The 19211-nt window shown below is 50.1% G+C and overlaps 1 protein-coding gene across 1 annotated transcript in view; it reads left to right on the top strand.

The window, feature by feature from the left end:
• LOC119965330 (solute carrier family 22 member 5-like) overlaps positions 1 to 19211 on the top strand; it is a 137106-nt gene that overhangs the window by 20895 nt on the left and 97000 nt on the right. The window contains exon 2 of the mRNA XM_038795950.1: positions 6176 to 6279. Within this exon, the coding sequence (XP_038651878.1) occupies positions 6176 to 6279 (104 nt within the window). The remainder of the gene's footprint in view (positions 1 to 6175; positions 6280 to 19211) is intronic.

The following is a 19211-nucleotide window of genomic DNA, read 5'->3' as shown; positions in this document are numbered from 1 at the left end:
TCCTCCGCGTGCACCCACTCGGCCTCTGGCTCCTGGATCCATTCCCTTATTCGCTCGGCTGTTGCCGCCCAGTGGTAGAATTGTAGGTTTGGGAGGGCTAGACCCCCCTGGATTTTGTTTTTTGTAGGACCTTCTTTGGGATCCTAGCATTTTTACCCCCCCCCCCCCCCCCCCCCCATACGAACGCCATGATTAGTTTGTCCAGCGCTTTGAAAAAGGCCTTGGGGATGTAGATTGGGATGGATCTAAACAGGAAGAGGAACCTGGGCAGTACGTTCATTTTGATCGTCTGGACTCTCCCCGCGAGGGAGAGTGGGAGTGTGTTCCATCTTTGCAGGTCCCTGTTTACTTCCTCCGCCAGACTGGTGAGGTTCCATTTGTGGATCCCTTTCCAGTCATGGGCTATTTGGATCCCCAGGTAGCGGAATTTGTGTCAGGCTTGTTTAAACGCCCCTTTAGTGCTGCCCCCCCCACTTGCAGGTGTACTGGGAAGATCTCGCTTTTGCTCATGTTGAGTTTGTAGCCCGAGAAGGCTCCAAACTCTTTCAGGAGCGCAATGATCCCGTCCAAGCTGCTCTGAGGGTCCGAAATGTAGAGGAGCAGGTCATCTGCATAGAGTGAGACCAGACCTACAATATTGATTGTAAAGCTCACTCAGCTGATGTATGTCATGACCAGTTTTTTCCTGCAGCTGTTGAATGTGAAATTAAAGTAGGAGAAAGAGGAATTCCAGAAGATAACAATATGGCGCAGGATTCTCCCGCAATCGCAGGCCAGGCCACCATGGGTCGTCTCCCCGTGCCCCCCCCCCCAAGAGGACCCTGCTAGACGGCCGACGAGCCAGGTCCTGCCGGGATGGACCATGTCCATTTCACGCCGGCGGGACTGGCCGAACACGGGTGGCCGCTCGGCCCATCGGGACCTGGAGAATTGTCGGGGGGGGTGGCTGCCAACGGCCCCCGACCGGCGCGACATGATCCCCGCCCTCGCCTGAAAACCGGAGCTGGAGAATTCGGCAGCCGGCATCGGAGCGGCGGGGCGGGATTTACGTCGCCCCTGGCGATTCTCCAGCCCCATGGGCAGGGATTCTCCCGGAATTGGCGGGGCGGTCCGTACCGTCGCCAAGAGCGGCACAAACTTCTCCGGGGGCTAGATCGGCACTGGAGGGGTTGGCGCCACGCCAACTGACGTCGTAGGGCCTTTGCCAGCTGGACTGTCGACTTGTTCTGGCGCATGCGCAGAACCGCCGATGTGTCTCCTGCGCAGGAGCAGGGTTTTCTTACACAATGCTGTTGTAAGTAAAAAAAACTATTTTTGAAGGTTGATAATATCATTTGAACAATCTTCACGTTATGCTGTGTGTTTAACAAGTTCTCTCTATTATTGATTTTCTCCTGTCTTACTAAATATTTCAATTCTCTTCCTGCAATTAGTGGTGCACTAAGGCAGACTTTTTGCTTGTTTCCATTGCTCGTAATTCACTGAACATGCCACTAATCAGTCGGCAGAGGCTTATAGCCTGAGGCGCGCCACTCTGCATCAAGTGTGGCTGATCAGGCGTGTCTCATGTTCCTACCACCAGCCATTAACGTGTTTGGAAGGATTTGCAGGTTGACACATCAACCTGTTTGACCTTCCTTGGCCATCAAGTCCTGGGGTGGGACTCGAACCTAGAGCTTCTGGCTCAGAGGCAAGGACACTACCCACCATGCCACAAGGCCTCTGTTTATGCATCAGGTGCCCTATTCCAAGACGAAAAGTACCAATTTCAAGCATCTTCATACTGGTGAAATTTTTATAGAAGCGTCAAGCAAACAGTTCTTTTTGGATTCTCATATTTTGCTTGATAAAACTTTGAACAAAATTATTCCCCTTCCGCTTTCTTTCCCTTTTAACAAAAGTGCATTTTCATTCGTAAATGTTACAAATTTCAGTAACACTTTCAAAGGGAATTCATGAAACATAAACAAGATAATGTTCTAGATCAGTGTGCTGAGGAACCATCCGGAAAACAACCTATTTGGTTCTAGTATTGAGCAATGAAAAAGGGTTAATTAATTACTTTGTAGTAAAAGTACCACAGGGGAGGAATGACCAGAATATAAACGAATGTTATTTTGGGGATGTCTTTACGCCTCTGTTCATCACAGATGCAAACAGCAATGTGGTGCAAATATCCGCGAGAACTGTAAAACCGGAATCGCATTGGCGAGATCTTGTTTTTCGGGGCTGGATTTTCCGATTTTGAGGCTTTATCCCCCATGCCAGCGTGGGAACGGTTGCGTTTGACGACAGAAAGAATGGCATAAAACGGTTAGCGATCCTCCGTTTAGTGGGGGGCTAGCAGGCAAGCAGCGCAGAGCACCTGGCGCTAGCTGCCGATACGGCTCAGAGAATTGTCGGGTCTGTGGCCGCGCATGTGCACGGCGGCGGCCTGCAGTGGCCCGCCGTGCAACATGGCGCCAGCCGCTCGCGGACATGGCCTGCGAAATAGTGCTCCCCTTTGGCTGGCTTACGTGCCCCGGACCACCCCCTAACAGTGCCCCCCAGCCTCTGTCCCCACTGCCCACGGATGGGCCCTCCCCCGACTGTGGCGGCGCTGGACTGAGACCACAGCCGCCACGCTGAGTTCCTGACAGATGAGACCACACGCGACCAACGCCGTCGGGAACTCGGCCGGTCGGGGGCGGAGCATCGGGGGTAGGTGGGGCCTCAGGCAATGTCCTGAGGCCGTCAATATGATGCGTGGTGTACTCTCCGCTTTGGAGGGGGCAGAGCATCGTGAATGCAGTGCCTGCCTGATTCGGTCATGAACGCCAATTGCCGAACGCGATTCCGGCATCAGCGACAAGCGAATCCCGCCCCGTTTTTAAAAAATGCCCCGCCCACCAGTGTGGTAACCTGTTTCCTGCCCACGGAGTGTGAGAACCTAATTTCAATGCATCAATATCCCATTAGTGAGCTTCCCCACTGCAATGCTTCGCCCCTCACCCCCCCCCCATTAGACATTCCTCCCCCACTTAGTTATTAAAAATGAGAACCAGGCGAATGGAGCCTGTTGGGGGCGCACAGGTATATGTAGCTCCCAGTGGTAAAGGGACATGATCGAGCACGATCCCTGGCACTGCAATCTGGCACAGTGGTGCTGGGGGTCCCTCTGAAGAGCTACATGGGGGAGGTTCCTGTTTCTGTGGGGGTTGGGGAAGACCTCCCTACATGATGGGGGCTTCGTCTTTTTGTTATCAGAGATTTGAGTTCCCTTTAAAAGAAATGGCGTCCCGATCTTGGGATTCCCAATGTTGCTGGCTTTCCTCCAGGCCTGCCCCGCCACTGTGACAGCATGGGCCATACTTTGATTTTTTCGCCCCAAGCGCTGGATTATCCGGCAAGGAATTTCGGCTGTGCATCCGGCGACCTGCACGCCAGTTTGCTCGCCTGTGCCAGAATTTGGTGCAAAAATGATAATTCATTTTCAAACAGGTGGAATTTTTAAAAAAGTATGAAACTAGGCTCCAGTCTAACCAAAGAAAATGACAGAGGTCTGAGTTGTGAGTTGGCTAAGGTAGGGAAAGTACATGAAAGATATGGCAGCAGACAGACCCGGGTTTCAGGCACACACATAAAACAGAACAAGTAGCTTAACCATGGCGAAGAAGATGTAAAAGCGACTTTGATTCTTCGTTCCTTCACGCCATTGGGATTTTCCAGTCCAGCTGCAGTGAATGGAGATCTGGCTGAGTGCCAGATTCTCTGTCCTCCGCTGGCAGCAGTAGTGAGGTGGACATGCAATGGAGAATCCCGCCCAGTAGTGCATCAGAGGTTTATTTATTTCCAAAATGTCTGGGAATTGAGACGATTTTAGAATTCAGCAAGGACCAGCCAAGAAATTGAAAAGGAAAGAGAAAGGCAAGTATGAGATGAGATGAGCAACAAACAAAAACACATTGTAAATGTTTCCAAAGGTATGTAGACAGGGAGAGTCAATGAAAGTAAATGTGAGCCCATTTGACGCAGAGGCGGGGAAATTATTAAAGGAAATAAGGAAATAGCAGAGGCATTAAACAAATGGTCAAGAAACAAGGGTTCAGCAAGAGCGGAACTTAAAAAAATAAATCAGTACAAAAATAAATCAGTACAAGTAAAGAATGGACAGGAATTATTGTAATTAAGTGGCAACCTGGATTTTGAAAAAGGTAACTGCAAAATTAATGGATGTGCTGGCTTTGATCTTGTGGAATTTCTTTAATTTTCAAGCAGTTCCCAAAGATGGGAGGGAACATCTTAAGAATTTATGAAATGCTAATTAAGAAAGAGGGAAAATAAAAAAATGATGGACTGTAGGCAAGTTGACAACAAAATGATAGGAATGTGGTAAACCCAAACTCAGGAAATTATCATGTAATTAATCAAAGTCAGTGCAAACTTATGAAAGGAAAATCCTCTCTTGACAAATCTTTTGGAACTGTTTAATGTTGTCTCTAATAAGCTGGATAAGGGGGAAGCACGGCACCTAACTGTATCTGAATCTTAAAAAGCATTTGATAAGGTGCTACCTAAGAGGTTATTATCAAAATATTTCACTCTCCCACCCAACATTGTGTTATCTGCAAATATGGAGCTATTACGTTTTGTTCACTCTGCTAAATGATTAATATATATTGTGAATAGCTGGGGTTCCAGCACCGATCCCTACGGTACTTCACTAGTCACTAGCTGCCATTTAGAAAAAGACGCATTAATTCCTATTCTGTTTCCTGTCTGCCAACCAGTTTTTTAGCCATCTCAATACACTAGCCCTAATCCCATGCGCTTTAATTTTACATGCTAATCTCTCATGTGGGACATTTTTGAAAACCTTCTGAAAGTCCAAATAAACCACAAGCACTGGCTCCCGTGATTAACTCAACTAGTTACATCCTCAAAGAATTCCAATAGATTTCCCTTTCGTAAATTCATGCTGACTCTGCCCGATCCTGTCCCTCTTTTCCATGTGCTCTGCTATAAAATGTTTGATAATGGATACTAGAATTTTCCCCACTACCAATGTCAGGCTTGCTGGTCTCTGTTTTCACTCTACCTCCCTTTTTAAATAATAACCACTCAGTCTTGTGTATGATGTCCCTAGCATTAATGTAGAGGCCATCTAGCTTCGCCTTCTCGATTGGAATTCAACTTGGCTGAACTCCCTCTTGTCTCGGTTCACCATGGTACTAATGCTCTGTGTCCCCGCCCCCTGCTGAACTAGTTTAAACTCCTCCCAACACTTGCAAACCTACCCGCAAGTCCCACTTGTGCGTGACTGACCTTCCTCCGAAACGGTCTGAAACAGGAATCTAAAACCCTCCATAAAACCATAAGACCATAAGACTTAGGAGCAGAATTAGGCCACTTGGCCCATCGAGTCTGCTCTGCGATTCAATAATGGCTGATATTTTTCTCATCCCCTTTCTCCTGCCTTCTCCTCATAACTCCTGATTCCCTTAATAATCAAGAGCCTATCTTTCTGTCTTAAAGACAGTCAGTGATTTGGCCTCCACAGCCTCCTGTGGCTAAGAGTTCCACAGATTCACCTCACCCTGACTGAGGAAATTCCTCCTCATCTCTGTTTTAAAGGACAGTCATGCTCACCAAATCTTATGTCCCCATTAACGTTCCCGAATATGCCCTATTACATGTCACATTACATGAACTTCTCTTTCATTTTTCGAAGTGTGGTGCTGATTAACTCTGGGGTGCTGTTTTTGGAAAGCAGAAGTTGATGATCACGATGAGAAAATGTAGTGGCCTTGCCTCCAAAATGATGGAATACTGTATCACCTCCAGAAAATAAACAATTACATGTTTCTCAGCCTCCTGTGTCCCACTGGTCTGGGAACAGGTCTCTCAATTTTGACACAAGTCCCCAAATGTAAGCGAGAAGGAATTTGCAGGGTTGAAAGGGCAGGATGTGCCCTGGTGCCAATGTCAATACCAGGTGATCCCAAACTTCAGCCCCCAACCTGTTGAGATGCAGAATGATGCCACCATTAAACTGAATAGGCTTTTCCAATATCACAAATCCGTCCAGTCTCATGATGTGGCTTGCACATTCTTAGACCAATGCAGTAAAATTGCTTACCTGTCATTTTTCCCAAGTACTTGTGTTTGGAACTTTTCATTTCTTTTTGCATTTTAGTGGGATTTGGTGTGTAACAATGACTGGAAAATGCCGTTTTCTATGTCAATATACTTCCTGGGAGTGCTGACGGGTTCCTTTATTTCTGGAGTGTTGTCGGATGGGTGAGATATTTCCTTCATTTAACTTTGTTAGAAAGACTATTTATTGTTTTTTTTTAAAAAAATTAATGTTTGCCTATTAATTCTGTACTTCCATGCTGGGGAAAGATAAAATTACTTAAGAGGTGAATATCTTCTGACAAGGCCACTCAGTTTCTGATCTCAATATGCCCTTGGTCCAAACATGGACAAAAGAGTTGAACTCGCCTCTTGACTCCCCGCACCTTGTTCACAATCTATAATGTTTAAGTGATGGAATACTCTCCACTTGCCTGGCTGAGTGCAGCTCCAAGAACACTCGAGAAGCTCAATGCCACCTGGGGCAAAACAGCCATGCTTGATTGGCACCCCTTCTACCAGTCTACCACCTTAAAGATTCACTCCCACCGACATAGTGCAGTGGATCTGTACTGGCTACAAGATAAACTGCAGCAACTCATCAAGGATCGTTTGAGGGCACCATCCAAACCCGCCAATTCTACCAGCTAGAAGGACACGGGCAGGAGATGCATCGGGATACCACCTAGTTCCCCTCCAAGTCTCGCACAACTTGGAAATATATTGCTGTTCCTTCACTGTTGCTGAGTCAAAATCTTTGAACTCCCTCCCTAACAGCACTGTGGTTGTACCTACACCAAAGGGAATGCAGTGCTTCAAGAAAACAGATCACCACTACCTTTTCAACAGCAATTAGAGATGGGTAAAAAATGCTGGCCTCGCCAGCAACGTCAACATCTTATGAACAAATAAAACATTCAAAATAGGAGCAGGACCATTTAGCCTATGATTATGGCTGATCATCCAACTCAGTAACCCAAACTTGCTTCCCCCCCTATCTTTGATCCCCATAGCCCCAATAAACCATGCAATGTTTTGGCCTCAACTAATTCCTATGATGGGGAATTCCGTAGGCTCACCACTTTCTGGTATCTTCAGACTGTGACCCCTGGTTCTGGAAGCCCCCACCATCAGGAGCATCCTTCCTGCATCGACCCTGTCTAGTGCTGATGGAATTTTATTGGTTTCTATGTGATTCCCACAGAGGCCCCTCCCCACCCCCACCACTCATCCCTGAATTCCAGTGAATATAATCCAGCTGGCTCAATCTCCTTGTACATCATTCCTACCATCCCAGTCATCAGTCGGGTACACCTTTATTGCAGTCCCTCTACAGCACGAACATCCTTCCTCAGATAAGCAGATCAAAACTGCACATGATGGGCGGGATTCTCCGACCCCACGCAGGGTCGGAGAATTGGCGGGAAGCGGCGTGATTTCCGCTCCCGCAGGTCTCCTAATTCTCCCGCCGGTAAAAAACCGGCGTTGTGCAAATCCCGCCGGCAGCCTGTGAAAACAGCTGGCGCCGGCGGGATTTCATTTTTTTAAAACTCACCTTTAAATCTCCGGCCCGGATGGGCCGAAGTCCCGCCGCTGGGAGGCCTTCTCCCGCCGCCGAGGTGTACACCACCTCAGAAACGGCGGACTCAGCGGCGCGAGCGGGCCCCCGGGGTCCTGGGGGGGGGCGGGGGGCGATCGGACCCAGGGGGGTGCCCCCACGGAGGCCTGGCCCGCGATCGGGGCCCCCCGCTCACTCCGCGGGGCAGTGCCGTGGGGGCACTCTTTCTCCTTCCGCGCCGCCACGGCCTCCGCCATGGCGGACGCGGAGGAGAACCCCGCATCGCGCATGCGCCGGCAGTGAGGTCAGCGGCCAGCTGCCGCTGACGTCACTGCCGGCGCATGCGCCGACCGCCGAAAGCCTTTCGGCCAGCCCCGCTTCCGACTGCGCCGGGTGTTTGTGCCAGTCTACCGGTGCAAACTGCTCCGGCGCGGGGCTGGCCCCCAAAGGTGGGGAGAATTCCCCACCTTTGGAGGAGGCGCGACCCCTGAGTGGTTGGCGCCACTCCCCTACGCCGGCACCCTCCGTCACGCCGGGTAGGGGAGAATCCCGCCCGATATTCTAGGTATGGCCTCCAGAAGGCCCTGTATAATTGCAGGAAGACATCCCTGCTCCTGTACTCAAATCCTCTCACTATGAATGCCAACATACCATTTACCATCTTAACTGCCTGCTGCACCTGCATTGCTTACCTTCAGCGGCTGGTGTACGAGGACACCCAGGTCTCGTTGCACAATTCCGTCCCTTAATTTATAGCCATTCAGATAATAAAATAATCTGCCTTCATGTTTTGCTATCAAAGCGGATAACCCCAACATTTAGCCACATTATACTGCATTTCCCCACTCACTCAACTTGTCCAAATCACACTGAAGTAGCTCTGCATCCTCCTCACAGCTCACCCTTCCACCTAGCTTTGTGCAAATTTGGAGATTTAGTTCCCTCAACTGAATCATTAATATGTACATCATGATAGCTGGGGTCCTAACATTAATCCCTGCGTTACCCTACTGGTCACTGTATGCCATTCGGAAAAATACCCCTTTGTTCCGACACTTTTTCCTAGTTTTCTATCCATTTCAAAATACCATTCCCCAAACCCATAGGCTTTAATTTTACACACAATTCTTTTTTGCGGGACTTTGTCGAAAGCCTTCTGAAAGTTTATATAAACCACATCCACTGGCTTCCTCTCATCACTTCTACCAACTACAACTCGAAGAATTCCAATAGATTTGTCAAGCATTATTTCCCCTTCATAAATCCATGCTACCACTGTTTTCCAAGTGCTCTGCTATAAAACGTTTGATAATGGACTGCAGAATATCCCCCACTACTAATGTCAGGCTGACGGTTCTATAGTTTCCTCTTTTCTCTTTACCTCTGTTACGACCCCTGGGCTAGTGCGTGGTCAATTCCAGCCCCACTTGACCCAGAGTCGCAACACAACACCCAAAGTCTTTGGCCCTTGTCTGCCCAATAACTACAATCGCCAGGTTTGTAAATTGAAATGCAATTAATTTTATTGATAACAATAACTATTAAATATGCAGCAAATACAACAGATTAATTATTATTGATTTCCTTACACCCCCCGCTCTAACTCTCCCCAACATACATAGAGGGGTGTCAAAATAATAAGTAAAAAGATAAGGGGCAGGATTCTCCCATCGGGCGGCTAAGTGCCGACGCCGGAGTAAAAACTGGAGTGTTTTACTCTGGCGTCGGCGCCAGTTTCGGGACCCCATTCTGAGGCCCACAGGGGGCGAGGATGGTGCTAGAGCGGCTCGGCCTGAACCCGGCGCCACTGGGTCCGCGAATGCACAGTTGGGCCGGCGCCAACTAGCGCATGCACAGTGGCCTTCCCCGCGCAGGCCCTGACGGCAAATGGCGCAGGTCTACAGGAGCCGGCACGGAGGAAAGGAGACCGGGGGGGGGGGGGGGGGGGGGGCAGAGAAGCCGGCCTGCCAAAGGTGGGCCCCGATTGCGGGCCAGGCCACTACGGAGGCCCTCCCCGGGGTTGGACCCCCCCTCCCAACAGGTCGCCCCGTGACCCTTCAACGCCAAAGTCCCGCCGGCTCAGAGGATGTTAGAATGGCGCCGGCGGGACTCGGCTTTTTGATGATGTCTGCTCGGCCCATCTGGGCCAGAGAATCGGCGTGCCGGCCTGGGCCAGCGAGTCGGCGCATACCCAGACTGACGCTGCGCCGACCACTCGGGTGGGGCGGAGAATCACGTCCCGGCAGCATGGTGCGATTCGTGCGCCGCCAGGCCGATTCTCCGACCCGGTGGGTGGTCAGAGAATTCCGCCCAAGATTCCTTGGGCGCGATTCTCAGCTGCCCACGACGGGTCGGAGAATAGCGGGAGGGCCTTCCCGACATTTTTCCCGCCCTCCCGCTATTATCCCCCCCCCCCCCCTCCCCACGGCCACCCCACGACACGAATCTCTGCTCGCCGTTTTTTACGACAAACAGCGACTCTCCCCAGGCCGATGGGCCGAGTTCCCAGGCCTTTACGGCCGTTTTCACGAACGCAATCACAACTGCTCTCACCGTTCGTGAAAACGGCCGCAAAGTGCCGTCCCGGACAACCATGGCACCGATTGGCACGGCCGCACCACGGCCGTGCCAAGGGTGGCATGGGCCTGCGATCGGTGGGCACCGATCGCGGGCAGCGGGTCCGATACCCGCACACTATTTGTTCTTCCGCCGCCCCGCAGGATCAGTTCGCGGGGCGGCTGAGGGGCATGACGGCCCACGCATGCGCGGGTTTGACGCGTCTGCGTGATGACGTCATTCGCGCATGCGCGGGTTGGAGCCGTCCAACCCACGCACGCGCGGCTGACGTCATCGTGCGCATCAGTCGCCGTGACGCTTGGCGCATGGACTTAGCGACGGTCGCTAAGCCCGCGATGCTAGCCCCGCCCGGGGGGGAGAATCGGGTCCTGGGAGGGGGCGTGGAGGCTGCCGTGAAACACGGCCAATTTCACGGCAGCCTTTACGACTCGCCGCATTTGCGGAGAATCGCGCCCCTTGTTTCAGATGGTTGTCCTCGAGCACACTTTCCTTCATTTTAGCCTTTCAGTTTGAAATTTTGGCTTTCAGTCTGCAATGATTTTCACTGCAGATTCAATCAGGTCTCAAACTTTCTCTGCAGGTTTGGAAAGTCAGCAGCAGGTCGGCAGCATTTCTAGAATGAGAGTGGAGACTGGCTACTCCTGTGCCCCGGATCCCACTAGGATCCAATCACCGTCTGCCAGACAATTCATTAGCCACCAGCCAACCAATCGAACCAAGTCCCACTGATCTCTTGGATGCCAAAAGATGACGTTCTGCTGTCCAAAGGCTAGCACCGTGTACTATCTTGTAACTTTTGAGGTCCTCACTTCCTCTGCTCAACTTAAAGATGTACGCAAACTAAACATTGCCCAAGAAATGGGCAATAAGGGAATCAACAGGAAGGGTCCATTACCCTTACACCTCCATTTTTAAATAGCGGGGTTACATTAGCTACCCTCCAATCTGTACAAACTATTCCAGAGTCTATAGAATCTTGGAAGATGACCACCATTGCCTTAACTATACCCAGGGCCACTTTCTTAGGTACTTCAGGCCGTTGCGATTTATTAGCCTTCAATCCCATCAATTTCCCCAACACCATTTCTCTACTAATACTGATTTCCTTCACTTCCTCCCCAACATTTTTGCTATGTTATTTGTGTCCTCTTGGAGAACCAAAGGACATATTTAGTTGGTCAGGTCAGTAACTGAGGAACCCAGCGTTAATGGAAGAATGATTTATTGAACTATGTACAATACTCTGCCCACAGCAGTAACTGTCTCCCAATCCAGTCCCTGCTGCCATAACCAACAGCTCCGGGTCCTGCTTGGGCCGGCTCTATATGTAGGTCTAACGCGCTCCAGCTGGGTGGCCTTTGCCTCCTACCTGGAAAGTTCGTACTCCACAGGTCCCATATGGAGATTAACAATGGTTTCCCCATGGTCCTCGTGGGGGTTACGACGCCTCTCCCCGAAAGTCGGAAAGTTCCCCTTCAGCCGTCAATGGTGGGGACCTTCTGCACCACTTCACCCGAGGCTCTGTTTCAGCTTGTGGCATTTCTGGGTCGGGCAGTGTGTCGGTTTGTAGACTTCCTTTTTCTGGCCGACCTCCGAAGCATTATTGCTGGGATCTCATTCCCAGACACAACCACTTCCGTCTGCATGGATACTTTTGTGTCCATTTCCAACCAGCAGTCATCCTCATCCTGCTGATCCCGGTGTTGGGATACAGACAGCTGGGCCCCCGAGCTGAGGGGTGACTCCTGGCATGGAAGGGATGTATCAGGGGCTCCCATTTCTTGAGGTGGTCCAAATGCTGCCACTGAACTCTCCCTTGAATCCTAACTCTGTTAGGCAAGGCCAGCATTTATTGCCCATCCTTTATTGCCCTTAAGGTGGTGGTAAGTCACCACCTTGGTTTGCCCTATTATGTACTTTCTTTTCATCTACGGAATGATCTATCTGAGCTGCATGCAGAACAATACACTGTAACCCAGTACCTGTGCCAATAGACAAATCCAATCCAATTCAATCCACTATAATCCGTGTGGCACTACGTCACATTACATAGTATTTTGTAAGAAGTCTTACAACACCAGGTTAAAGTCCAACAGGATTGTTTTGAATCACTAGCTTTCGGAGCGCAGCTCCTTCATCATGATCTCCTGTCATGATGCACTGGCATCTCATCATAATAATTTGTGTTTAAGCATAACATTTTTTATTTATATAGGCAGACGACGTTTGCAGGGCTCAACTGGCAGGTTTGTACAGAGGTCCTGTCAAATTGTGTAGGTTACCTTCCCACCGCCCCCCCACCTGGTCTTGGCCCTGTCACAATTTCATGGGGGGGATGGAGGCAGAGATGAGAGAGGTCCAATTGATGACCACTTGTGTTGCTTCCTGCGCCAGTTTATTCTTTGAGGCCAACAGAAGGAGTTTAGGAATGGGGGAGGAAGCTCAGCAGCCCAGCTCAGACCTCCGGCAGGAAAGGTGGCAGGGGTGGCACCTCTATTACTGTGCCATATTGATCACCCCCATCCCCTAACGTCTGCCCCCTGCTCCTCCCACCTGGCCAAGCCATAACTAATCCCCACACCAGGTGTCTGCTCTCTTCCCTGTCATGAGATCCCGTATTTCTCTGGTCATCAGACGAGTGAGGTTGAATCAAGGAACAGTTTAAACCATCCCTCCCCCAAGCCCATCACTTGTGAGGCGCTCATGCCCCATTTGGTTCTCTACCCGCCTCATCTGGAATCTTCATTCATCCCGTCAATAAACAATGTGGTATCCCTTTGACCCCCTTATTTATGAGCTTTTCATGCAGCCTTATTGGAATCTACCTTCCCTCCCCTTGGTGATTCCTCTGCCTTCCCTTCTTCAACTTCTTCATCCATCTCCTTGCCCCTCTGTGTGCCATCATGAGCCCTTGCACAACCCCCCTTCCAAATTACCCTCCTTGTCTTCGCTCGGCCACAGCCCCTCACCCTGCCCTGATCCCATAGTTTCTCTCCACTTGCTCTATCAAAGGTCCCATAGTTTTGAATACTTCCATTAGGCTTCTCCTTAAAACACCTCTTTTTTGAGGCAAGCAATCACTGATCCTCTCATCTCTCCACATAACTGAACTGACTCATGCCTGGTAACATGCTGATAAAATCTGCGCTGTACGTTTGTGGATCTTGACGTCTTTCCTAAAGTCTGGTGCCCAGAATGGTTCACAATAGTGTATTTATAACCAACCAGTGATTTGTAGTGGTTTTGCATTATTTCCTTTTTTTATTCAAATGCCTCCATTTATAAAGGAAAGTATCCCATATAGTTTCTTAACCATCTTATCAATTTGTCCTTCTAACTTCTAAGATTAATAAACGTGCACCCTGTTCTTTTATTCCTCCTTCCTCCCCCAGCATAATACAATTTATATTATGTTGCTCTCCCACTTTGCCTCTCCCAAAGTACATGATTTCCTATTTATCCACATCAAAATGCATTGGCCTTGAATCCGACCATTTCACAGTCTGTCTATGTCTTCTTGAAGTCTGCAACTATATTGATCACTTTCCATTACATTGCAAAGTTTTGTATTGTCCGTCGACTTCAAAAATATACTCCCATATCCAAGTCCAGGTCATTTATATAAAAAAGGAAAAATAATTTCCGAATAAGTGACCATTGGGAAGCTCCACTGCATATTTTATTCCAGTGAGAAAAGCATCCATTAATCATTACACTTATCTCCTATCCCTGAGCCAACTTTGTATTCAAGTTATCATCATTTCTTTAATGCCCTGTGCTTCTGTTTTCCAACTAAGTCTGTTCTGCACAGCTTCATTAAGTTCCTTTTGTATGTCCATACATACAGGATCAGCTACACTACCTTCATCATTTCTCCCTGTTGCTTGACCAAGTAACTGAATCAGTCTCACCAGCCACAATTTGACTTCAACAAATCCTTGCTGGCTATCTCTTATTAACCTGTATTTCCCCAAGTGTAAATTAATTTTATCGTTGACAATAGTCTTTATAGTTTTCCCACCCATTAGATGGCTGGCCTATAGTTACAAGGTTTAGTCATTTCCTTTTTTTTGCAAAAACATTTTATTGAGGTATTTATGGTTTTATAACAACAATCGTAGAATCAATGTAGATACAAATATAAACATAGTGCAAAAGCCGTTTCCTACCTCACAGGTCCCTCCTTTACTAAACCTCTACTCTAAGCTAAACTAAACCCCAACCCCCCCCCCCCCCCCCCCCCCGCTTCTGCTGACGGTTAATTTTTCCCAAAGAAGTCGACGAATGGCTGTCACCTCCGGATGAACCTTAACATTGACCCTCTCAAGGCGAACTTGATTTTCTCCAAACAGAGAAAGTTCGCCATGTCAGTTAGCCAGGTCTCCGACGTCGGGGGCTTTGAGTCCCTCCAAGCTAATAGTATCTATATCCGGGCTACCAGGGAAGCAAAGGCCAGAATGTCTGCCTCTTTCTCCTCCTGGATTCCCGGGTCTTCCGACACTCTGAAAATCGCCACCTCTGGACTTGGTGCCTTGTTTTTTACACCGTGGACATGACATCTGCAAACCTCTGCCCGAATGCCCTAAGCTTCGGGCATGCCCAAAATATATGGACACGGTTCGCTGGCCCTCCCGCACACCTTGCGCACCTATCTTCTACTCCAAAGAACCTGCTCATCCGGGCTACTGTCATGTGGGCCCGGTGAACGACCTTAAACTGTATCAGGCTGAGCCTGGCACATGTTGTGGACGCATTGACTCCACTCAACGCGCCCGCCCAAAGACCATCCTCTATCTCTCCTCCTAACTCCTCATTTGCGTTTCAGCTCCTCAGTCTGCATTTCTTCTGACCCCATAAGCTCCCTATAAATGTCAGAAGCCCTCCCTTCTCCCACCCACACTCTGGAAACTACCCTGTCCTGTATCCCCCTTGGTGGTAGGAGCGGGAAGGTTGAGACCTGCCTGCAGAGGAAGTCCCGTGCCTATAGGTACCTAAACTCATTCCCTCCCGTCAATTCAAATTTGTTCTCCAACTCCCTCAGGCTGGGAAAGTTCCCCTCTATAAACATATCTCCCATCCTCTCAATCCCTGCTCTCCGCCATATCCGGAACCCTCCATCTAGCTTCCCCGGGGCAAACCGGTGATTATTGCAGATTGGAGACCAGACCGATTCTCCCTCCGCTCCCACATGTCTCCTTCATTGCCCCCAGTCTATCAGGACCGCTACCACCACGGGGCTGGTGGAGTACCGTGCCGGCGAGAACAGCAGAGGCTCCGTTACCAGTGCCCACAAACTAGTGCTCTTGCATAATGCTGCCTCCTTTCGCACCCAACCCCCCCCCCCCACCCCCCCACACCAAACCACCACCACCACCCACTTCCTAATCATGGCTATATTCACTGCCCAATAATAATTACTAAAGATCAGCAGCGCCTGCCCGCCCTCCCCCCGGCTGCGCTCCAACATCCCCTTTTTAACTCGCGGGGTCTTACCCGCCCATACAAAGCCAGTGATCACCTTATTGACCCGTTTAAAGAAGGACCGTGGAATAAAGATGGGGAGACACTGAAACACAAACAGGAATCTCGGGAGGACCATCATTTTCACTGTCTGCACCCTCCCAGGTGGTGACAATGGGAGCGTGTCCCACCTTCGGAAATCTTCCTTCATTTGGTCGACTAGTCGGGCCAGATTAAGCTTGTGTAGCCGTTCCCATTCCTGCACCACCTGGATGCCTCGGTACCGAAAGCTTCCCCCTACCATTCTAAATGGCAGCTCCCCCAATCGCCTCTCCTGCCCCGTTGCCTGGATTGCGAACAGCTCACTTTTCCCCATGTTCAATTTATAACCCTAAAATCGGCCAAATTCCCCCCGAATCCTCATAATTTCTTCCATCTCTTCTAGTGGGTCCGAAACATATAGAAGCAGGTCATCTGCGTACAGTGAGACTCTGTGTTCCACCACCCCCTCCCCTGGGACCAGCCCCTTCCAGCCCCTTGAGGCTCTCAACGCAATTGCCAGCGGTTCTATGGGCAGCACAAACAGCAGTCGGTAGAGAGGGCATCCCTGCCTCGTTCCCCGATGCAGCCTAAAAAAGTCCGATGTTCATCTGTTCATTCGTACGCTCGCCACAGGAGCCTAATACAGCAGTCTGACCCAGTCAATAAAGCCTCATCCAAATCCAAACCGCCCCAGTACCTCCCACAGATATTCCCATGCCACCCAATCAAATGCCTTTTCTGCGTCCATTGCGACCACTACCTCCACGTCTCTACCCTCTGGGAGCATCATGATCACACTCAGCAACCTTCTTACGTTGGCCGCCAATTGCCTATCCTTTTTTTTGGAAATGTTTTTTATTGAGTTTTCATATTTTATATCCAACAAATTACAAATTATTAGGAAAAAAACACGCAAAAATTGACATGTATATTTACAGGTAAGCATCTTCATAATAACAACTGTAGCCACCCTCTTTAACCAGCATACATATTTTACATTCACTAATATGGCCGAGGCACATGTTTGTAGGCATTTGTTTACAATTTGGATTTGGGCCTTAGCTTACCATCACAGACTGTCGCTTGCGGCTTTGTCCTTCCTTTTTCTTTGGAATAATTTTTATTCAGGTTTTCAACAACAAATTTTTATCACAACAGAGAAAAACAGTAACCCCTCCCCTCCAATACAAAAACAGTAAATTAACAAGAAAAAGAAATAAGCGTAAAACCATGAGAACAAACCCCCATAACGAACCCGTAGCCCCCCCCCCCCCCCCCCCCCCCCCCCGCCCCGGCTACCTTCCCCCGATTCCCATCCATTTTCCCCTGATTCTTGGCCACCCGACTATTCTTCCTCTTGTTCGTTGGCCACAAACAGGTCCCGGAACAATTGCATGAATGGCTCCCACGTTCTGTGGAAGCCGTTGTCTGACCCTTGGATGGCGAATTTGATTTTCTCCATTTGGAGAGATTCCGAGAGGTCGGACAGCCAGTCTGCAGCTCTGGGCGGTGCTGCTGACCGCCAGCCAAACAGGATTCTACGGCGGGCGATCAGGGAGGCAAAGGCAAGGGCGTCCGCCCTTCTCCCCAGGAATAGATCTGGCTGGTCTGAAACCCCGAAGACCGCCACTATCGGGCATGGCTCCACCCTCACCCCCACCACTTTGGACATAGCCTCGAAGAAGGCTGTCCAGTACTCCACAAGTCTGGGGCAAGACCAGAACATGTGGGCGTGGTTGGCCGGGCCTCTTTGGCACCGTTCACATCTGTCCTCCAACTCCGGGAAGAACCTACTCATACGGTTTCTTGTTAAGCGGGCTCTATGTACCACTTTTAGTTGCGTCAGGCTGAGCCTTGCGCACGTGGAGGTGGAGTTCACCCTATGCAGTGCTTCGCTCCAGAGTCCCCACCCTATCTCAATCCCCAGGCCATCCTCCCATTTCATTCTTGTTGCGTCCAATACGGTGTCGTCCCTTTCTACCAGTCGGTCATACATGTCGCTACAGTTCCCTTTCTCTAGGATACTTGCGTCCAGTAGGTCTTCCAGTAGTGTCTGTCGTGGCGGTTATGGGTACGTCCTTGTCTCCTTTCGTAAGAAGTTTTTGAGCTGCAGGTACCGTAGCTCGTTCCCCCCCGGCTAGCCGAAATTTCTCTGTCAGTTCGTCCAGTGTTGCGATCCTGTCGTCCGTGTATAGGTCCCTGACTGTCAGTGTCCCCCCCGTCCTGCCTCCACCTTTTTGAAGGTGGCGTCAGTCAGTGCTGGTGTGAACCTATGGTTGTTGCAGATGGGAGCCTTGTCCGACATTTTGGTCAGGCCAAATTGCTGCCGCAGTTGGTTCCAGGATTGGAGCGTGGCTGTCACCACTGGGCTGCTGGAGTGTTTTTTGGGTGGGGATGGGAGTGCTGCCATGGCGAGGGCCCGGAGGGAGGTCCCCATGCAGGAGGCCTCCTCCGCACGCACCCACTCGGCTTCTGGCTCCTGGATCCATCCCCTTACTCGCTCGGCTGTTGCCGCCCAGTGGTAGAATTGTAGGCTCGGGAGGGCTAGCCCCCCCCGGATTTTGTTTTTTGTAGGACCTTCTTTGCGATCCTAGCAACAGTGGGCATCCTTGTCTTGTGCCCTTGTGCAGCTGGAAGTATTGGGAGTTGGTATTGTTGGTCCGTTCGCTCGCCATGGGAGCGTTGTATAGGAGCTTTACCCAAGCGGTGAATCCTGTTCCAAGCCCGAACCGCTCCAGTACCTCTATGAGGTATTTCCATTCAACTCTGTCGAAGGCCTTTTCTGCGTCCAGGGAGATGATCACCTCTTGTGATCTCTCCCCGGAGGGGGTCATTATCACGTTAGCAGGCCAATTGCCTATCCTTAATGAATCCCGTCTGGTCCTCCCCAATCAAGTCAGGAACACAGTCTTCAATCCTAGAGGACAAGATTTTGGCCAACAGTTTGGCGTCTACATTTAGTAGGGAGATCGTCTGTAGGACCCGCATAGCTCCAAGTCCTTATCCCGCTACAGGATCAATGAGATAGTGGCCTGTGACATCGTCGGAGGAAGCACCCCTCTCTCCCTTGCCTCATTGAATGTCCTCATCAATAGCGACACCAGTATCCCAGAGAACTTTTTATAAAACTCCACTGGGTACCCATCCGGCCCCGGGGCTTTACCCGACTGCATGGCCTTCAGCACATCTGCTATTTCCCCCAACCCGATCGGGGCCAACAGCCCTTCTACCAACCCCTCGTCGACCTTCGCGAACCTCAGCCCCCGTCAGAATTGCCTCAACCCCTCCGGCCCAGCTGGGGATTACGACTCATGCAACCTGCTGTAAAACTCCTTAAACGCCTTATTAACCCCTGCTGAATCTCCGACCAGGTTCCCATCCCCGTCCCTTACTTTCCCAATCTGCCTCCCTCTTTCTGAGCTGCTGCGCAAGCATTCTGCTGGCCTTCTGTCCATATTCA

This window comes from Scyliorhinus canicula, chromosome 4 (assembly GCF_902713615.1).
Source record: "Scyliorhinus canicula chromosome 4, sScyCan1.1, whole genome shotgun sequence".
Lineage (NCBI taxonomy): Eukaryota > Metazoa > Chordata > Chondrichthyes > Carcharhiniformes > Scyliorhinidae > Scyliorhinus > Scyliorhinus canicula.
Note: the sequence above shows the minus strand (reverse complement) of the source record. Positions and strands in the feature narration are given on the sequence as shown.